The sequence below is a fragment of the Lolium rigidum genome, chromosome 7 (assembly GCF_022539505.1).
Source record: "Lolium rigidum isolate FL_2022 chromosome 7, APGP_CSIRO_Lrig_0.1, whole genome shotgun sequence".
In the NCBI taxonomy this organism is placed as follows: Eukaryota; Viridiplantae; Streptophyta; class Magnoliopsida; order Poales; family Poaceae; genus Lolium; species Lolium rigidum.
The window spans coordinates 188,975,610-188,998,307 of record NC_061514.1 but is presented as its reverse complement, the minus strand read 5'-3'; the positions used below and the strand labels follow the sequence as shown (position 1 = coordinate 188,998,307).

Below are 22,698 nucleotides of genomic sequence, written 5' to 3'. Positions count from 1 at the left end.
CAATTTACGTCACTTTGGGGCCTCGGGTTCCGGACAACAATACGTGTATACAACTTGCGGGTAAGATCATAAAGCAATGAATATCATCATGAATCGATAACATGTTCAGATCTGAGATCATGGCACTCGGGCCCTAGTGACAAGCATTAAGCATAACAAGTTGCAACAATATCATAAAAGTACCAATTACGGACACTAGGCACTATGCCCTAACAATCTTATGCTATTACATGACCAATCTCATCCAATCCCTACCATCCCCTTCAGCCTACAGCGGGAGAATTACTCACTCATGGATGGGGGAAACATGGCTGGTCGATGGAGAGGCGTCGGTGGTGATGATGGCGATGATCTCCTCCAATTCCCCGTCCCGCGGAGTGCCGAACGGAGTTTCGGTCCCGAGACGGAGTTTCGCGATGGTGGCGGCGTACTGGATGGTTTCTGGCGATTTTTTCTAACCCCCTTGCGTTTTTAGGTCGAAGGCGTTAAGTAGTCCGAAGGAGGGCGTCGGAGGCCAGCCGAGGGGGCCACACACTAGGGCCGCGCGCCCCCCTCCTGGGCCGCGCCGGCCTAGTGTGTGGGGCCCTCGGGCCTCCACCGGCTTGCCCTTCGGCTCCGTCAATCTTCTGGAAAAATAGGACCTTTCGCATAAATTCCGAGGATTTTCCTGAAAGTTGGATTTCTGCACAAAAACGAGACACCGAGACAATTCTGCTGAAAACAGCGTTAGTCCGTGTTAGTTGCATCCAAAATACACAAATTAGAGGAAAAACAATAGCAAAAGTGTTCGGGAAAGTAGATACGTTTTGGACGTATCAGCGGCACTGCTCGAAGTAGCATCGGCGGCGATGGCAAAGCTCTTGTTGTTCACCATCTCAGGGTGCATTTGAGAATGCGAAGGTGGATTGAAGAATGGCGGCGGCGGCGCGGTAGCTATGAGGAGGAATAACGAAGAGAGAAGAGAAGCGGTGAAAGAGAAGAACAAGGGGAGTAAAATCTTTTTTCTCCTTTATAAAAGGGGGAGTTACCAAGGGATTGAGGCAAGGGATCAGCGATTAGGTCACCACGTGTCATCGCATCCATCATGCCAAATGACATTTTCTCCCACCATGCGCGGAAATCGAGGAGGCACCTCGGTCCGTACGCAAGGTTCAGTCATTTCCTAACTGACCGCGCAGAAGTAGGGTGAGTCCGTCAGGTCACCTCTTGTCAATCGAGCCACCGCAGTAGCCATGTCACCGATGATGTCACCAAAAGTATCAACTCCTCATGAAGTATCCGAACAAATCTATAACATTGAGTTGCTTGACTTGAGTCTACACACGGTTGCAAGCAACTGCGCCTAGACTCGGGGGCTACTCCCATCGGGAGCACTGGATGCGCACCCGATAGAAAACTATTGAAGACAAAAGGATATGGACTCGAAAATCTAGGATCATGCCCGGGGACATGATTCTGAGTAGAGTAACGTTGTTTTGCCATCGGCAGTTAACCAACATCGATTTATCGAGTAAAACTGGGCATGTTACTCCAATCCCTTACGTACTATCAACTGGCATGACTTTACTTGAAGTTTTAAAGGACCCGATATAAAAAAAACATCGGATGATTACGATAGCTTGCGAAAAACATCGACATCAAAAACATTCGAGTAGTACAACTTGAATCTACACACGGTTGCAAGCATCCATACCTAGACTTGAGGGCTACTCCCATCGGGAGCGCTAGATGCGCATCTGATACAAATGAGCTCTTGGTTTCAAAAGGGTGATAAGAGATTGATGGCGCGTGAGACACACGTCTGTTGGGAACCCCAAGAGGAAGGTGTGATGCGTACAGCAGTAAGTTTTCCCTCAGTAAGAAACCAAGGTTATCGAACCAGTAGGAGTCAAGGGCCACGTGAAGGTTGTTGGTGACGGAGTGTAGTGCGGCGCAACACCAGGGATTCCGGCACCAACGTGGAACCTGCACAACACAATCACAATACTTTGCCCCAAGTTAACAGTGAGGTTGTCAATCTCACCGGCTTGCTGTAAACAAAGGATTAAACGTATGATGTGGAAAATGATGTTTGTTTCCGAAGAACAGTAGAGAACAGAGTTTGCAGTAGATTGTATTTCAGATGTAAAAGAATGGACCGGGGTCCACAGTTCACTAGTGGTGTCTCTCCAATAAGATAAATGGCATGTTGGGTGAACAAATTACAGTTGGACAATTGACAAATAGAGAGGGCATAACAATGCACATACATATCATGATGACTACTATGAGATTTACTTAGGGCATTACGACAAAGTACATAGGCCGCTATCCAGCATGCATCTATGCCTAAAAAGTCCACCGTCAGGTTAGCATCCGCACCCCTTCCAGTATTAAGTTGCAAACAACAGACAATTGCATTAAGTATGGTGCGTAATGTAATCAACACAAATATCCTTAGACAAAGCATTGATGTTTTATCCCTAGTGGCAACGAGCACATCCACAACCTTAGAACTTTCATCGTCATCGTCCCGGATTCAATGGAGGCATGAACCCACTATCGAGCATAAATACTCCCTCTTGGAGTCACAAGTATCAACTTGGCCGGAGCCTCTACTAGCAACGGAGAGCATGCAAGAACATAAACAACACATATATGATAGATTGATAATCAACTTGACATAGTATTCCATATTCATCGGATCCCAACAAACACAACATGTAACATTACAAATAGACGATCTTGATCATGATAGGCAGCTCACAAGATCTAACATGATAGCACAAGAGGAGAAGACAACCATCTAGCTACTGCTATGGACCCATAGTCCAAGGATGAACTACTCACACATCAATCCGGAGGCGATCATGGTGATGTAGAGTCCTCCGGGAGATGATTCCCCTCTCCGGCAGGGTGCCGAAGGCGATCTCCTGAATCCTCCGAGATGGGATTGGCGGTGGCGGCGTCTCTGGAAGGTTTTCCGTATTGTGGCTCTCGGTAAAAAGGTTTTCGCGACGGAGGGAATAAATAGGCGGAAGGGCGGAGTCGGAGGAGGCACGAGGGGCCCACACCATAGGCCGGCGCGGGCCCCTCCCTGGCCGCGCCGCCCTATGGTCTGGCCACCTCGTGGCCCCACTTCGTATGCTCTTCGGTCTTCTGGAAGCTCCGTGGAAAAATAAGACCCTGGGCGTTGATTTCGTCCAATTCCGAGAATATTTCCTTTGTAGAATTTCTGAAACCAAAAACAGCAAAAAACAGCAACTGGCTCTTCGGCATCTTGTCAATAGGTTAGTGCCGGAAAATGCATAATAATGACATAAAGTGTGTATAAAACATGTGAGTATTGTCATAAAAGTAGCATGGAACATAAGAAATTATAGATACGTTTGAGACGTATCAGAGATCAAAACCTTCCGACAATTATGTACATTCGACAGAAGAAAGTTTTAGTCCCTGCCCGAAGCTTTACTTCGGCCAGTCACTCGGGGGGCTACTGATGTGGGCATTACCCTTCGGGTAGCAAGTGTTATGCTACCTCATACGGCCCAACGCCCATGAAGATCACCTACCGATCAAGGTGGGCTGATACGCCGGTTCCAAACAAGGATTCTTGATGAACAAGGGAAGAAGATGATAAGACAAGGAAAGATTAGATGTAGAACTCTTTGTAACATAGTTGAACCCGGACAGAACTCTCGAGACCTGGCCTACAATATAAGGGCTACGAGAGGGTCTGCCGAGGGACACACAATCACCACAGCCAGATTCACCACAAGTCTAGAGCTAGGTAATTAGAAATCTTAGCCTGTCGACGAGATCTTAGTCATAGCCTTTGGCTACCCCATTGTAAACCAATATATTAGATAATCAAGATCAGACAAGAAAGAAGTAAGGGTTTTACCTCATCGAGGGCCCCGAACTTGGGTAAATCTCTCTCCCTGTCTGTTTGGTATCCGATGTCTCATGTAAGCCTGCAGGATTCCGTCAACCCTAAGCCCCAAAAGGTGGGCATTGCCGAGGAGCACCCTCGTCAGGAAGTAAAGTAGAACTCGACGAGGTTATTGAACCTTCTCTCGGACTTGAGAGCAACGCAGCACCGGAAGATGTTCTTGTGCCGCCTGCACCGATAAGAGAGGAAGCAAATGATAATGATCATGAAACTTCAAACAAAGTTACTACTGAACCCCGCAGGTCGACGAGGATTCGTACACTTCCTTATTGGTATGACCTCGCCTTAAATGTCATGATTGTGGACAACACTGATGATGACCCTGCGACGTATGAGGAACCAATGATGAGCCCAAATTTCAACAAATGGCAAGAGGCCATGAAATCCGAAATGGGATCCATGTATAATAACCAAGTATGGACTTTGGTAGACTTACCTGATAGCCGCAAGGCTGTCGAGAATAAATGGATCTACAAAAGAAAAACAGATGTTGATGGTAATATTACTGTCTATAAATCTCGACTTGTCGCGAAAGGGTTCCAACAAATTCAAGGAGTTGAATATGATGAGACTTTCTCACCTGTAGCGAAGCTAAAGTGTGTGAGGATATTGTTAGCAACCATTGCATTTTTCGATTATAAAATTTGGCAGATGGATGTCAAAACGGTGTTCCTTAATGGTGACATTGAGGAAGAGTTGTATATGGTACAGCCCAAAGGTTTTGTCGATCCTAAAAATGCTGACAAGGTATGCAAACTTCAGCGTTCCTTATATGGACTGAAGCAAGCATCCCAGAGTTGGAACCGATGCTTTGATAAGGTGATCAAATACTTTGGATTTATACAAACATTTGGAGAAGCTTGTATTTACAAGAAAGTGAGTGGGAGCTCTGTAGCATTCCTGATATTATATGTAGATGACATATTGTTGATTGGGAATGTTATAGAACTTCTAAGTAGTGTCAAAGGCTATTTGAATAAGTTTTTTTCAATGAAGGACCTTGGATAAGCAGCATATAATTTAGGCATCAAGATTTATAGAGATAGATCAATACGCCTAATAGGGCTTTCACAGAGTACATACCTGGATAAGATTATAAAGAAGTTTAGAATGGATGAAAGCAAGAAAGGGTTCTTGCCCATGTTGCCAGATAAGATTTTGAGTAAAACTCAAAGTCCAGCTATGGCAGAAGAAAGAGAAAGGATGAACAAGACCCCTATGCCTCGACAGTAGCCTCTATCATGTATGCCATGCTGTGTATGAGACCGGATATCGCACATGCTGTTAGTTTGACCAGCAGATATCAAAGTGATACTGGAATGAAACACTGGACAACGGTCAAGAATATCCCGAGGTACTTGAAAAGGACTAAGGATATGTTTCTTTGTTATGGAGGTGACGAAGAACTCGCTGTAACCAGTTACACCGATGCTAGTTGGAACACTAATCCAGATGACTCTAAGTCTCAATCTGGGTACGTGTTTATTTTGAATGGTGCAGCAGTGAGATGGATGAATGTCAATCAAAGCGTGGTGGCGAAATCTTCAACTGAATCTGAAACATAGCTTCTTCGGAGGCTTCACCAGAAGCGATATGGATGAAGAGGTTCATTATTGAGCTTGGTGTGGTTCCAAGTGCGTTGGACCCGATGACCATCTATTGTGACAACATGGGTGTCATAGCAAATGCACAGGAGCCAAGGTCACACAAGAAGCTGAAGCATATCAAGCTACGTTTTCATGTGATTCGCGAGTATGTCGAAGATGGTGACATAAGTATTTGCAAAGTACACACAGATCTGAATGTGGCAGATCCGTTGACTAAAGCTCTCCCTAGAGCAAAGCATGACCTACACCAGAACGCCATGGGTGTTAGGTACCTTACCATGTAATCTAGATTATTGACTCTAGTGCAAGTGAGAGACTATTGGAGATATGCCCAAGAGGCAATAATAAAGTGGTTATTATTATATCTTTGTGCTTATGATAAATGTTTGCATCCCATGCTATAATTGTATTAACCGGAAACACCAATACTTGTGTGTTATGTAAACATATAATAGTCCCTAGTAAGCCTCTTGTTAAGCTAGCTTGTTGATTAATAGATGATCATGGTTTCCTGATCATGAACATTGGATGTTGTTAATGACAAGTTTATGTCATTGGGAGAATGATATAATGGACACACACCCATAATAAGCATATCATAAGATCAAGTCATTAAGTTCATCTTGCTATAAGCTTTCGATACATAGTAACCTAATCCTTCGACCATGAGATCATGTAAATCATTTACATCGGATGGGTACTTTGATTGCATCAAACGCTTGTAAATGGGTGGTTATAAAGATGGGATTAAGTATTTTGAAAGTATGAGTTGAGGCATATGGATCAAGAGTAGGATTTGTCCATCCTGATGATGGATAGATATGCTCTGGGCCCTCTCGGTGGAATGTCATTCAATTAGCTTGCAAGCATGTGACTAGGTCAGAAGGGATGACATACCACAGTACCTGTAAAGAGTACTTATCGGTAACAAGGTTGAACTAGATATAGAGATACCGATGATCAAACCTCGGATAAGTAAAGTATCGCGTGACAAAGGGAATCAATATCGTATGTTAATGGTTCATTCGATCACTAAGTTATCGTTGAATATGTGGGGGCCATTATGGATCTCCAGGTCCCGATATTGGTTATTGATCGGAGAGGAGTCTCGATCATGTCTGCATAGTTCACTAACCGTAGGGTGACACACTTAAGGTTCAATTTCGTATAGTAGATATGGAATATGAGATAGAGACCAAATATTTTTCGGAGTCTCGGATGGGATCTAGGACATCACGAGGAGGTCCGGAATGGTCCGGATAATAAGGTTCATATAAGGAAAGTTATTTTCTAGGGTTCGGAAAAGTTTGGGAATTTTCCGGTGGAAGACCGGGAAGCTTCTAGAAGGTTCCGGAGGGGCCACCTATGGGCCCACGCCCCCGGGAGGGGCCACATGAGACGAGGGGGTGCAGCCCAGCCCTAATGGGCTAGGCGCACACAGCCTCAAGGCCCAGGCCGGCCAACCCCCCTAGGGCTTTGGAGAAACCCTAAAGGGGGAAGACTTGGGGGTAAGTTCCCCCTCCCTCATTGTGCGCCGGCCCTAGGGCTTTGAGGAGGGGCCAAGGCAACCATGTTCGGCCCCCCTATATAAAGAGGGGAGGGCGCAGGGGCGCAACCCACCCTTCCCTCCAACCCTAGCCGCCACCTCTCCTCCTCATAATTCCTGCACCGACTTGACGAAGCCCTGCAGGATTTTCTCCTCCACCACCACCACCACCACGCCGTCGTGCTGCTGGGATTCCGAGGGGATCTACCACCTCCGCTGCCCGCCGGAACAGGGAGAGCAAGGGCTTCATCGACACCGCACGTGTGACCGAGTACGGAAGTGCTGCCGGATTGCAGCACCAGAACGATCGTCTACATCAACCACAAGATCTGATCTCATTAAGGGTTTGGATCTTTGAGGGTTAGTCTCTCTTCTTTCTCGTTGCTCTGATCTCATAGATTAGATCTTGGCTTTTCCATAGATTGGATCTTGGTTTTATTCGTCTTTGCGGTAGTAATTTTTTTGTTTTGTATGCAACGAACCCTACACCTATTCAAACGACCTAAAACTTTGTGTGCAAGACCGGCATGAGGTGATCACACAACCGCGAAGTCGACCAACCCTAATGTGTGCGATGAACTGCTGCCCAAGACAAAGAAAGGCCACAGACTTGCGGAATCTTGGTTGGAAGGAAGAACCGCTGTGGTGGCGACGACGATTAGGCAGGGGCGAAACACGCCACAGGTGGGCTAGAGAGTTGAGGTGGGCGAGTAGAATGGAATGAGTGGTTCTCCGACTATTGATCAGGAGTCCGCCATGTTTGCTAGCAGAGCAGCGATCACGAGAGGAGGGAGGCTACAAAAGGCAAGGTTGCAAGAATGCCAGATGGGAGGGAGATAAAAGCCGATTGAATGCAACTTTTATGGATGAGAAACAAAACGAGGTGAATGCGGGCGTAACACACCTCCACTATGAGCAACAATAATGAAGGAGCCGGTCGATATCCATAGCCATTACAACGCACCCTTAACGAGCGGAGAAGCTGGAGAGATGACACTGGACTAGATAAGGTTAGAGGAGTTATTTGGGCCATTAAATCGGCTGACCTGCGTCCAAGGCCTGGTTAATGAGAAACCTCGCAGACCAGTCAGCGGAGTAGCAGCCCTACCACGTTGGGCTAAAGGCTCGCGGGGTTAAAAAACCCTTGATGACGTTCTATGCTACCACATGAAAATCTGGGATGTCCAGTAGTTTTGTCAGATGGTACAGAGCGTGAAATCGATGTGGTTGCTTCTAGGTAGTTCAATTTTATTGTTTCTTAATAGGGCTTTCTATTTTCGTGCCCCTGGTTCGTTAGTTGTAATCAGTTCTCCCCATCCGCTTAACTTTTCCTCAGTTTTCCCCTCCCTCTAGTTTGAAACCCCTTGCAGACGCTCGGACGGGAGGGTTGCCGTCTGGTCAGAGGCTTTGCCATTAACGGTGACGGCTAGGGAGCCGCGGTGGTTGTGAATTCACCGTTTCTTTTGAATGGTGTTGAATGTTGACCCAATGAGACACATCGGACTGGAAGAGCTCACACAAAGCTTTCCCCTAAAAAAAAGCTTTCCCCTCCGCCCCTTCACCGCCACGCCGTCCTACCTCCTACCTTATGGCGTCGTCCACCACCGAGCCGCCCCCGCCACCAACCCCGGGAGGCGGAGAGGGCTCCGCCTCCACTAGATCTACCCCTTTCGCGCTAGAGTTTTTCGTGTCGTCTGGTGTGCCGATTATGCCCCTCAACCGTGGAGAAGATTGGGAATCAGAGGGATCTAACGCATGGATTCCATGTGGGTAAGCATCGTCTGCCTATGTGAATTAACAGTAGGAAGTTTTTGAGCGTGAACCGTTGTTGCTCAACTAACTGCGTTCCTTTTCGAATAGAATTGATCCAACGTTGGCTTTTCGGCTGGTGGTTAGGCTGAATACTAGCTTTTTGCGTGGTTCTGAACGCAATATAAGCAGATTTTACATCCCAGCGGTGGTTGCAACCACCATCTCGTTCAGGAATTTGAAAGAAAACATCTGCGATATGTACAAAACCTAGGGCCCTCGCGATTCAGTAGATTTCGAATATTACGACAGCACGGAGGGGAGAAATGTTCCACTAACTTCCGACGAGGATCTGGGAATTCTTTTTTGCTTTGAATGCTTCTTGCCGTGTTGGTAAAATTCATATCCATGTGGACATGGTCCAAGCATCATCTGTTGCTCCCTCTGCTAATAGTGTGCGCTGTCGCGCTCCTTGTAGGTCCACAGCAGCACCATCTATCCCCAGTGCTAGTGGTAGCCAGATCGTTCTTGCGGTCGATGTGGAGGACGATGCAGATATTGAGGATCAGTCTCCTCAAGATGATGAGGATGAGTTGATGTTTCCTGAATTGGTAGATCGATGCAGTAAGCAAGCAATGGAGGATCAATACATGGAAGATATTGCACAAGGTTCCAGATTTGATGACACTGATGATGAAGAGAAGGATGAGAACAATGACAGTCTCGTTTTAGCCGATTACGAAGGTGATGACTTGCCAACAATTGAGTGCAACAGGGCGGATCCTCAGCTTGCAGAAGGCACCGTATTTCAAACGATGATGGACTGTCGTAATGCACTTACTACATATTGCATTCTCCCAAAGAATGATTATGAGGTTATTAAAAGTGAGCCAGGTAGGTTCATAGTTAAATGCCCATACAAGAGGTGTAGGTGAGGCTGCATGCATCCACAATGCTCACAAGCACCCTGGTTCAGGTACTACGCCAACCAGTTGTGTATTTTAGATCATGGTGTAAAATTTGTTAACTATTACTGACATCCCTTATCATTATGTTTCAGATAAAGAAGAACTGGATCGGCCATAGTTGTCCACCTCGAGGGGGAGCGCCAGAGGAGAAAATAAAGCTAGCGAAGACTAGGTGGTTGGCAGATGCAATCATAGATTTGCTGAGAGAAACTCCTTCACTAGGTCCAACAGCGCTCCAAAAAAAGATGAATGAGAAGTATGATATACATATACCTTACATGAGGATGTTCTATGCAAAGGAAATGGCTCTTGACAGGATCAATGGTCCATGGAATGAAAGCTTTCAGTTGCTTTACACTTTCAAAGCTAAAGTGGAGATGGCTAGTCCAAGCAGTGTTGTAGCGATAGACAAGCATAGAGTTCCCTACAAATTGAAAAGCGGGAGGATAATGCATAAGGAATGTTTTAGAAGGGCTTTTGTTTGTTTCAAAGCTTGCTGGAAAGGCTTTCTGGACGGTTGCAGGCCTTATTTGGCCGTGGATGCAACAACTCTTCATGGCAGCTTTAAAGGACATCTAGTTGTTGCTACTGCAGTTGATGGCCACAATTGGATGTTCCCTGTTGCTTATGGAGTTTTGGAGGTTGAGTCAGAGGAAAGTTGGACTTGGTTTTTGCAGAATTTGCGTGACCTTATAGGTCAACCACCAGGAATTGTTATCCACACAGACGCTTGCAAAGGTTTGGAGAGTGCAGTAGAAGCAGTATTACCTGGAGTGGAGCATAGGGAATGTATGCGACACTTGGTACATAATTTTACAAAGAAATTCAAGGGTAAAGTTTTTACTGACAACCTATGGCCAGCTTCATACACATGCAGCAGTAGGAAGTATCTGTTTCATTTGGATGTGTTGTATAAACAAAAACCTGGGGTGAAGGAGTACTTGGATGAACATCATGGTAGGGTGTGGTCAAGAAGCCAATTCAATGAAATTTGCAAGGTAGACTATGTAACAAGTAACCTTGCAGAGAGTTTCAATGGAAAGGTCAAGTCATTGAAAGGGCTTATGATGTGGCAAATATTTGATAAGATTAGGCAGATGATCATGATAAAGATCGATCTGCGTCAAAGAATTGCAGCCAACAAATATCAAGGCCATCTCATGCTCCCATCTTTGATTAAGTCTTTGCATGCCAGGGCCAAACAATTGAAGATGAAATGCATCAGAATAGGAATAGAGGCTGAGGTAACCTACACTGACTGTAAAAACAGGCAGTGGAGGTATCCAGTGAGTTTGGTTGATAGGACATGCCAATGTAGGCGATAGTAGATCCGTGGGATACCCTGCATACATGCCTTGTTTTTCATGAGTGTTATAGGGGGTGCAGAAGGTGAAGTTGATCAGTATGTGCAGAGTATTTCTCTGTTGCCAAATTTAGGGCTGCATATGCTATGAATGTTCCTACCTTGTTGGGAAAAGACCAATGGATGAAAGTCGATCCAGGCTTCAAATTGTACTCTCCATTTTTGACTAGACCGACAGGTAGGCCGAGGAAGAATAGGATTAGAGCTAGTGCAGAGGGTGGTGCACTGATTCGAAAACGTAAGTGCAAACATTGTGGAATCCCTGGACACATTGCTAGGCTTTGTAAAAATGAAGTTGACCCATCTTTTGGAATGAAAGATCAGACGGGAGCAGCAAATGTAAAGGAGAATGAAGCAGCAATTCAACATGAGGAGATTGAAGCAGCAATTCAACATGAGGAGATTGATCGAGAGCTGCTTGAACCGATGGATCGAGAGCAGAGGGTACATATGGATCGAGAGTTGCTTGAACCGATGGATCGAGAGCAGAGGGAACAGATGGATCGAGAGCTGCTTGAACCGATGGATCCAGAGCAGAGGGAACAGATGGATCGAGAGGCCGTTGAAGAAATGATGCACCAGATGAGTGAACATATGGAAGAGCAGATTGTAGAAGCAAGAGAAGAAAATGCATTAGAAGAAAGGTCACATACTTCGTATGATATGGTTGTCTCGGTCTTGGCACAACCTGAAGAGAAGAAGAAGAACAAGAAAGAGGGCAAAAGGAAGGTAGACACCGGTAATATCCCTGGTAGGGTTATCCGGAGTAAGGTGGTGGCCCCAGCGAGTCACACCCGGAGCAAGAGAAAGATTTGAACAATTAATTTGAATTTATATGAACAATTTGTATTTGGGATCCCTTTGTATGACCAATTTGTATTGGGGATCCCTTTGTATTCGGGTTCCCTTTGTATAAACAATTTGTATTGGGGTTCCCTTTGTATGAAATTTGTATTGGGGATCCCTTTGTAAGTTGAATAATCACAATAAGGGCACCCTCACAATAATGTATGTGTTATTTCTTAAGCCACATTTATCATTTGCTAAGTGACTAAACTCAAAAAATATAGTTTTGGGTTTAGTTTAATTCAAAATAATTCAAAACATGGTGGAACCTTCCCATGGAGTCTTGTTATGTTACCTACAACCTAGAGAAATAATAATGGAAAAGGAAATATGGAGATATGCAGTTTTTTTTTACCAAAACCACTTCCTAGTCCATGAGATACTAGCTATGAAGATGCATGGCTTTCTACTCAACACACCTCCCAAATACCCACTATGCATACAAACTTTGTCCAAATGAGTCCAAATTCGTCACACTTGTGTATCTTTGAATTGAAAACAATATCACATCGGCCAAAATGTACTATATTGTTGAAATAACACAATCTAACAATTTTTATGCCAAAAGCTTCAATTTCCCTTACTCCCTTTATTATTTGGGTGCCCCTATTTTACTTAGTTTTACTCAGTTTTCCCCTCCGGGTCCACTTGTTTTACTCAGTCCTACTAAGTATTGCCCTTCCGATAAACATTTCCTCACTTTTCCCTCTCTTAGTTCTACTCAGTTTTCCTCACTTGTACTCACTGGCTGATCTCTGATTGGTCGAGATGTATGTCACACTGATCTTGGTTGGTTGATAGCTCAACGTACGCTTGCACCATTGGATGATTTATGATCGGATGGCATGTATACCTCTCTCTACCTCGATGGATGCATACAGAGAGAAGAGCAGAGCACATATCTATCAACCCTGGCAATCGCATATTCCAGTCACATCTTCCTCTCTCCTATTTCCTCTCTTACTCTGGCGGTCGTGGTGGCACGGAACTGCAGCGTGCGAGCGGCGGCGCGGATCTAACCTTCCGGCGGCGTGGATCTAAGAGTGCCGGTGAGGATCTAACCCACAGAAATATTTGAAATGTCTCTCTCTGTCTCACTTACGTTTCTCTTCTCAGATCTGTTGCTGATGAAGAACACCAAGACGGCGGCCGTGCCGACGGTGGTCATCGATGCCAAGAACATTGAAGACATCGCCTACAACATCTCTTCGACGGCGGCCATGCGAATTGATGCCAAGACGATTGAAGCCATCGTCTACAACCGCGCTGCGAATCCGCCGATCCAGCCCTCCTCAGATCCGTCGCTGATGAAGAACACCAAGACGACGTCCGTGCCGACAGTGGTCATCGATGCCAAGAACATTGAAGCTATCGCCTACAACATCACTGCGACGACGCAGATCCAGCCTTCAATGTTGGAGCCTGCCGATGTCTCACTTCCGTTGCCCTCCTCAGATCTGTTGCTGATGAAGAACACCAAGACGTCGGCCGTGCCGACAGTGGTCATCGATGCCAAGAACATTGAAGCCATCGTTTACAACATCGCTGCGACGTATCGCCCTCCTCAGATCCGTCGCTGATGAAGTACACCTAGACGGCGCCGGTGCCAAGTGTGGTTGCGAAGCCGTAGATCCAGCCCATCGCTGCGCGGCCGTGTTCGACGCCGCAAATTGGGATAAATTATGATAAATTTGTTCGAACTACTACCTCCGTCTCAAAAAAAGCTTCTCCACTTTCTCGATGTGTCCATGTACATCCGTATGTATGATTTGAATTCTATCCCAACTTGAGTAGGAATATTGATATGTATTTAATCCGAGAGGCTGATACATCTTTCACTTTTGGGATCCCTTCACTTTTATAAGATGTTCATGCATGCTAAAATTACAGCACAACTAGGAAATTGTACGCCAAAATACAGTGGTTACAGCCACACCAAAATACAGTACTATATAGCTGGTGGGGGCGCCTTGTCAGCGAGAGGACGCGACGGTTCGCATCGGCCACGACGGTTCGCATCGGCCACTACCAACCGATCCATTCTCTCCTATCATCTCCACCACCGCCGCTCCATTCTCTCCTCTCCACATCAAAATTTCGCGCCGTCTGAAGACCACCTACTCAATGCTTGGCCTCAACAGCCGCGCGCTGCCTCCACCACCACCGCAGTCGTAGCCAGAGCCGGAGGCCGACGCGGAGTACAGCTCCGACGAGGACGAGGACCCACGGTTCACGGCGTGGCACGAGGCCTACATCGCAGACGCGGAAGCAGAGGCGGTGGAGGAGGCAGTGCAGTCGGGCGAGCCGCCGCAGGCCCCCGCCCACCCGGAGCAGGCAGCGATCCTCGCATCGCTGAACGTGCAACGATACCAGCGGTTGAAGGAGGAGCAGCGTGAGTTCGTCAACGACGTGAATCTCGAGCACATCCTCGAGATCTCGCGCGCCGAGCGGCCACGGAGGAGGCGGGACGGTGCCTCATGGAGGCGGAGCGACAGAAGCTCGCAGAGCTCAACGCTCATCGCCACTACGAGGTTTTCGCCCGCCAGCACGCGAGCCGCGCCGAGATCGAAGCTTGTTGGGAAAGGCTGGAAGCGCGGGGACAGTGCCGCCGGCAAGCCCCTGCGACACCGGCCGCCATGCTCCACCGCCAGATGCGCGAAACAAGGGAGGAGCAGGCACAGACGCATGCGGCAATGGCGAAGAAAGACGACGAGGCAGGGCGCCCCAACCGACGGCCAGTAGATCAGGATTAAGTTTAGGGTGTTTAAGTTTTAGTTATGTTTAAATTCGAGCTACTTTTTTATAAATTTCGTACGAATTTCGTATGAATTTGGGTTTTTAAATATCATTTTAAATTTCAAAATCTATTAGGGCTGGCGTATGGGGGCGCCGGTGTGGGAGCAACATCCCCAAATTTTAAATTTCAAAATACTATTTGGGGGCTACCGGTGGAGATGTATGATTTTCTCTAAATAAATAGACGACCCCACTGGTCATTAGCTGCGGCAGCCCCATAGAGCGGCAATATATGTCTTTTCCTGAAAAATACACGACCACACTGGTCATTGGCTGCGGCAGCCCCACAGAGCGGCAATATATATATCTTTTCCTGAAAAATATACGACCTCACTGGTCATTGGCTGCGGCAGCCCTATAGAGCAGCCCCATTTGTCATGGGCAGCACCGCGTATACAATCAGGAAATAAAACGGCCCACACGTCAGCTATCAATGGATGGCTGCTCCGACGTGTCTTCTGACCCTACCCGTCAGCACGAGACGGTCAGGGAGGAACTGCCCCTGTGCAGTCCCACCCGTCAGATTAACGGTCAAGGCCACGCCAACCGGCCGTTCCAGCGTCTGCGAGGGGTTTCAAACTAAAGGGAGGGGAAAACTGAGGAAAAACTAACGAGCTAAAGAAAACTGAGTACAGCTAAGTATCCGAGGGCACGAAAATAGAAAACCCTTCTTAATATATAGTTTCGCGCTGAAAGTCTAGCTGCTACATCATTTGGGATTTCGGCTCGTTATTCATGCTAACCTGTCTTACCTAGTTAGCAGTTCAGGGTCATGGAGGGCTCGAGCAGAACACACACTTGCATTCGTCAGCGACACATGCACCAGCTGCTCCCATGAATTGATTGAAGCATTCCGTCTCGCACTTTTGGTTATCACATGGCAATGGGATAATGGTTGACCCACAGAACCTGGGTGTGATGCTATTTTCTTTTGGCTCCTCCGTTACCACATCTGCAGAATCTCACCGTGAAGAAAAGGGAGAATCACGACATGACCAAATTTGCTTGATGGGATGCTACAAAAGCACAGTACATAAATAACTAAGCACCTGATGCTAACAACACGAAGGCGAGGGTCAGGAGTAACATCTGCGAAGTCCTCATCTGAACTAGTTAATTTGTGGCGTTGTAGGAAGTGTGAGTTTTGAATTAGACAACTGAAAGGCAAAGCCTTTTAAAAGGATTTTCAGACTGCATTAATGCAAAAGATATGATAAGTTTATAAAATTAATGGTGTATTGATATATATAATATTTATCAAATAAAAAGGATATACACACAGTACTAATGATACTCATGGATATGGAGCACTCCCATAAATTATATATTTAAAGTAGAAGATATAAGAATCATCACTAGTCACTTTTAGAAAATAAATTAATGGCAAAGACCATTCAACTTTGTTGCCATTCAGGAGATTTTTCGTAAATGCTTTGTAAAACATTTAATATTTATTGATGCTCCCCCAAAAAGAGAGCTAAATTCCTTGATTTGTTTGAGGCTGTGAGAGAGAATTGTGCTATCACGGTAAAAAATCTCCTTATTGCCATAAGTAAATACTTTTCAATGTAAACATGTTCAATTTATAAAAATGTAATCTAAATAATATTTTCAAAACCATAATTTTCTCTATAATCACGTAAGCAAATTAAAATTGCAATATGCACATGTTCAATCTAAAACTTAAATTTTCTTATGATCACATAAGCAAATAAAAAGTGCACTATACACATGATCATCTAAAAAAACAATGCTCAACCTATGATCGTGTAAACAACAAAAAATCCTGAAGGATCACAATATTTTTTAATTATCATGTAAACAAACAATGTTCTATATGTGATCATCTACAAAAATATTTTTCTCCATGCCATAATTTAGGTTTGGTGTTTTTCTTGGGTAGTAGAACACATAAAAGGACAAATTGCGTTAGTTTTGCCTTTTTTTAATTATCCTACGTTTTTTATTTCTTTCAAAATGGGGTCAAAATTGGCGGCATGGGCATCCATATGAGATGGCGGAATCTTTCAACCTTCTATGTCGATAATGCATAGGATAGTGTACTAGGCAACCTTAAAATGCTTTTCCCAAATTTTCAGACCAAATTAGAGCATAGATGTAGTTCAAATTTGCATTTCTTTTGGAAAATCACCTGAAACTCATTTAAATGGCAAAAAATAATTAGAAAGTGTGAAAAAACTTATATACGGACATTGCCCATCCCACATGATCTATTTTGTTTGAAAATTACAGTGGTTCCGTTTTTCATCTTATTATAACGAAGGAATCTATGGATGTGGCCAAGCTGGTTCTCACTCTCCACGCACGCAAACTGTTCAACATTACAACAGCTCGCACCCTACTACCCCTGATGCGTAATTAATGGATCAAGTCCCTAATACTCCTAAATGGAAACTTAGAAAAAAAGGGCAGCATGACGGTGGAAAACATAGATTGTGCACATCAATAACGATTAAATGTTTTACTAAGCATTTTTTTGAAAGAAATACGGTAAGGGAAGCCTTTACAGTGATTTTGTGTTTAAATAATAAGAACCTAAATTCGCGTTCCTAGGGACTTGAATCTAGATCTGGGTGGTTGGGTTGTACATCCACCTCCCTAACCAAATGACCCAGGCTCACTTCTTTTTTACTAAGCATTTACGAAAAAAACTCCTTTCTGATGTGTAGTTAATGGTTCACTGATAAATAGTTTGACAATATGGCCGAACAAGCGGCAGAAGGATCTCTGGCATGCCCCTGCTGTTGCGTGTTTTCCACTCATCTGAAGCGCTCAGAGTGGGGTGTTAGATTTAGTTCTACTTGTGTGAAATTGTTGAATATACTTGAGCGTGGTAAGAACCATGTTTACACCGAATTGGCCACTATATAACGAATGTTGCACTGAGAATTTGACTATCTTCAAACATGACGAGAAAGACACAATGAAAGTGCTAATCACAACACTTTTGTTGTAATAAAAATTCATCGCCGATTGGAACGCTTCAGCGAATACATCATAGCCTTTAGATTTAGCTCTGATGGTGTGCGGCTCATGGTCCAACCTGTAAATGTCCATGCTGCCCCACTGTCAGCAGTTTCTTATTTACAAATTTGCTATTGTACAGTCCCACTGTCACCATTTTGCCATTTTCCCATCACCACATCTCATGGTCCCACATGTAGGGTTTTTGTGGCCCCATTGTTACCAATTTGCTATTTTATCAATGTCTATGTCTTCTTGGTCCCTCATGTAAGCGCTTCCTGGTTCCACTCATGTCAGTTTGTTAGCGGAGTAACGGTAAAAGGCCTTGAATCGACGGAAACACACTGTTTGGTTATTTGCAAGGCTAGGCCAGAGGGAGGAAGGTAAAAGTGAAGAGTGTTTAAGAAAATTGCACATAACACCAATGTTTGGTGCCCTTGTCGCACATAACACATAAATCATACACTAGTTGCAGCTGACCCCAGGTTTTGGTCTTATGTCTTGCACCTAGCCCAAACAAATCATTTTAAACCATTAACACACATAGACAAATGGGCCTGATGTAATTCTATATGTATAGGTATGCGTTTAGAAAAAAAAAAAGGCAGCATGACGGTGGAAAACATAGATTCTGCACATACAAAATATTTGAAGAACATGTATATCATAGATTAAATCTACAAAGCACCAATAGGGCGAGACACATACGGTGATATTGATACGGGGACATGGGCTATGACAATTCCTATGAACAACAATACAGTGATGCGATGAGTATTCATATAAGGTACATATTAAGGCCTAAAACAATATGTTTGTGCTAGATGCAACACATTAGACCAAAATTTGGGGTCTGATATCACTAGTGTTTGATTTCTGTGTTCTGTGCAACAAGTGCACCAATGTTATGTGCAATTTCCTCGAAGTGTTTTGAGTGTTCTATAAAACTGAGTAGCACAAGTCTATGTCAGGCACATAACCAATTACCCTTTTTTCATATGGCTTCTCGGTGAAAGCCTAGCTGCTACATCAGTTGGGATTTTGGATCGTTATTCATGCTACCCTATCTTAGCTAGTTAGTACTTCATGGAAGTGGAGGGCTCAATGGCGATGGATTGTATGTGCAGAACACACACTTGCACCCCTCAGCAACACATGAACCAGTTGCCGTGAATTGATTGGAGCATTCCGTCTCGCACTTTTGGTTATCACATGGCAATGGGATAATGGTTGACCCACAGAACCTGGGTGTGATGCTATTCTCTTTTGGCTCCTCCGTTACCACATCTGCAGAATATCACCGTGAAGAAAAGGGAGAATCACCACATAACCATATTTGCTGGGTGAGATGCTACGAAAACACAGTACATATATAACTGAGTACCTGATGCTAGCAACACGAAGGCGAGGGTCAGGAGCAACATATGCGAAGTCCTCATCTGAACTAGTTTGTCACGTTGAAGGAAAGAGTTGCCGATCGTTGCTTGATGTGAGTTTTGAAGGACGCAACTGAAAGGCGAGCCTTTTAATAATGGTTTTTCAGACCGCATTAATGCAAAAGACATGATAATCTTTATCAAATTAATGGTGCATTGATATATACAATATTTATGAAATAAAAAGGATATATACACAGTAGTACTAATGATACTCGTGGATATGGAGTACTCCTATATATATTTAATGTAGAAGATATAATAATCATCACTAATAGTCACTTTTAGAAAATAAATTAATGGCGAAGGTCATTCAACTTTGCTTCTATCTAGGAAATGCTTTTGTAAATGCTTAGTAAAACATTGTCTTCATCTTCGGAATGTATCGAACATCTGTGGAAGTTCTGATTGTGCCATCAAATTTAATCATTATTAATGGTCGCCCAAAAAAAGAGAGTTAAATTCCTTGATTCGTCTCAGGTTGTGAGAGAGAATTGTGCTGTCACGGTAAAAAAAAACTCTCCGTATTGGCATAAGTAAATATTTTTCAGTGTAAGCCTGTTCAACCTATAAAAAATATATTTTTTCTAAATTTTTTTCAATATCATAATTTTCTCTATAATCACATAAGAAAATTAAAATTGCAATATGCACATGTTCAATCGAAAACAATTAATTTTTCGTATGAGCACATAAGCAAATAAAAAAGTGCACAATACACATAAATCATCTAAAACATAATGCTCAATCTATGGTCACCTGCACAACAAAAAATTCTGAAGGATCACAACATTTTGTAATTATCATGTAAGCACACACTGTTTTATATATGATCATCTACACGGATACTTTTCTTATCACATTTATTTTCTCAACGATCATCATTTGAACAAATAAATTTCGGTCTAAGGATAGGAACTATGGCACTATGAACAAGTCCATTTTCCTATGATCACATAACCATGATTCACTTACTCAGGTCGACTGAGGTCATGTTCAGGTTCTCATTCTCCTGGCTTGGCAAGGCCTTCGCCAATGCTAGTCTCTTTGCGTGTCATCATAGGCAAAATGCTAACCTGGATATGTAAGGATGAAAGTCACTGATGCTATATCTTACTAGATATATAACATAGTCCATAGGGTTTAATTTACAAAGCATGTACATACTCCAAATATAAACACAAAATTAAAGAGTTGCAGTTTGAGAAAAACTTTGATTACTAGTTTCATATTCAAAAGATTGACTGCATGCGCAAGTAGATGTAGAGATCAAGGATACGCCAACTTAAAAAAAAAGGTAAACCAAAAGTTCAACACTGTAAAAAATTGTTTATTTTTTGCTGTCTTGGTCAAAGAAGATATTGCATGCTTTATGACAATACACCAAATGGTGCTTAATATGTTTTAGATATTTTAATATGGGCTACATTCTTAAAAGCGTTTAGATACGTAATACGATTTAGAAAATATTAAAACATCTTATAATTTGGAAACGGAGGGTGTGATTAATTATTCCTGATGAATGTTATGTGTAGACGTGGTTATATGGCGTGTCTGATCGTACGTGCTAGTAATACGATGCATGCATGCATGCAGGCTAGCTAGGGCCTCGTATGTACTTGATCGGCATGATTAGCTAGAAATCTGCATCTAGCATATATAGCTCGATCGGCCGGACCGATGGAGTGCATGCCATCGACTCAGAGGCTAGCTCCATCGGCAGCCTATGCATGATGCATCTCGAGTCAGAGGACGACGACGCGGACTGCCACCTTGCAAGCTGCAGCTAGCTAGACCAGTGACAGAGGTAGTAGAATGGAGACCACAAGGCCAATATATGCGTCGTCTTGCCAATCAATCCCGTTGATAGATCGATCCACAGCCTGACACGATCGACTTCCATCCATCAATGGATCGATATATACGGTCGATCGAGTCTCCCACCTCTATGCACTCTGCTCATCTTCGTACTTGTCCGGCCGGTCCCTCCCTCCCTCCCTCGCCCGGGGCTGCACAAGGTGACCTCACCACATGCACGTCCGAGCCCCTACTACCGCGCTGCCCGCCGTTCGTCGCGTATCATCCATCGTCTCAGGCTCAGCCACCAATCATAACTCCGGCAACAGGCAGCTGTACGTCTTGTCCACTATATATACACACACACCTATCAATTTAGATCGATCGACCTTTCACATCTCAAGTCTCATCTCACCGGCTAGCTAGTCTGTTCCGTCTGGTGTAGTTAGTTCGTCGGCACCGTGCCTATGTCAGCAAGCGGAGCGGCCTCCGGCGTCTCAGCGCTCGTGCCGGCGGCGCGGAGGCCGAGCAGGTACGAGTCGCAGAAGCGGCGCGACTGGCACACGTTCGTGCGCTACCTGGCGGCGCACCGCCCACCGCTGCTGCTGCGCCGGTGCAGCGGCGCGCACGTCCTCGAGTTCCTCCGCTACCTGGACCGCTTCGGCAAGACCCGCGTCCACGCGCCGCCCTGCCCTGCCTACGGCGTACGCGCGACGACAACGACGGCTTTGGCGCCATGCCAGTGCCCGCTCCAGCAGGCGTGGGGCAGCCTCGACGCGCTCGTCGGCCGCCTGCGCGCCGCCTTCGACGAGCGCCATGGCGCCCGCGGCGACAACCAGCAGCACGATGCTAGCTTCTGCAATCCCTTCGCCGCGCGCGCCGTCAGGTTATACCTGCGCGACGTACGCGACGCGCAGTCCAGGGCACGCGGCATCTCCTACCACAAGAAAAAGAAGAAGCGCAAGCTTGCTGCCGGCTGCATCAACGAGGCGGCCTCCTCCTCCAAGAACGGCGGTGGCATGGACGTGGACGCGGACGGCGAACGCCAGCAGCCTGGCCCCTTGCGCGGGCACAAGACTACGACGAAGACGGCGGCGACGGCACTGGTTAACGCGGCGCCGGTACCGCCACTGCTGCCACCCCTGCCGCCGTGCCTTGCGGGGGTGCCGTTCGAGTACTGCGACACGGGTAGTCTCGTTGCTAGTGGAGCCGGTTGCTACGGCGGCGTTTACTTGCCCTTGCTCTTCAACGCATTTACCTAGCCCAATCCCCAACGCTCATAGTTCCCGATCTTCATGTCCTAGGAGGAGCCTAGGATCGTCGTCGTCCTTTAGGTGCTAACATGTTACTTTGCAATTTGCACAATTTGTTAGTTATTCTCGTACTGTGTGTGTTAATTTCGTGTATCATTCCGGCCCGACATGCATGATTTGTTAGTTGTTCTTCCATGCATGATGTATGCAGGTGCCTAGATATTGTTACGAAATCGTTTTTATACATCATTGGTGAGTTTGACATGAGCGTGAGCTAGGTTCTGTTTATTTTCTTTGAAAGGAGGAACTAAGCCCTGCATCAAAACGATGCATGCGGTTTTTATTTAGATTTTTTTCAATAAAGATTTGCCAAGTGTATATATTATAAAACCTGAAGCCACCACTCAACATATACGAACCA

The 22,698-nt window shown here is 45.1% G+C and overlaps 1 protein-coding gene across 1 annotated transcript; it reads left to right on the top strand.

Moving 5' to 3' along the window:
• The first annotated feature begins 21,491 nt into the window (after window positions 1–21,491).
• LOC124672390 (protein G1-like) lies at window positions 21,492–22,286 on the top strand. The gene has a single exon (XM_047208627.1). The coding sequence runs from the start codon at window positions 21,492–21,494 to the stop codon at window positions 22,284–22,286; it is 795 nt and encodes a 264-aa protein (XP_047064583.1).
• Window positions 22,287–22,698: the final 412 nt, after the last annotated feature.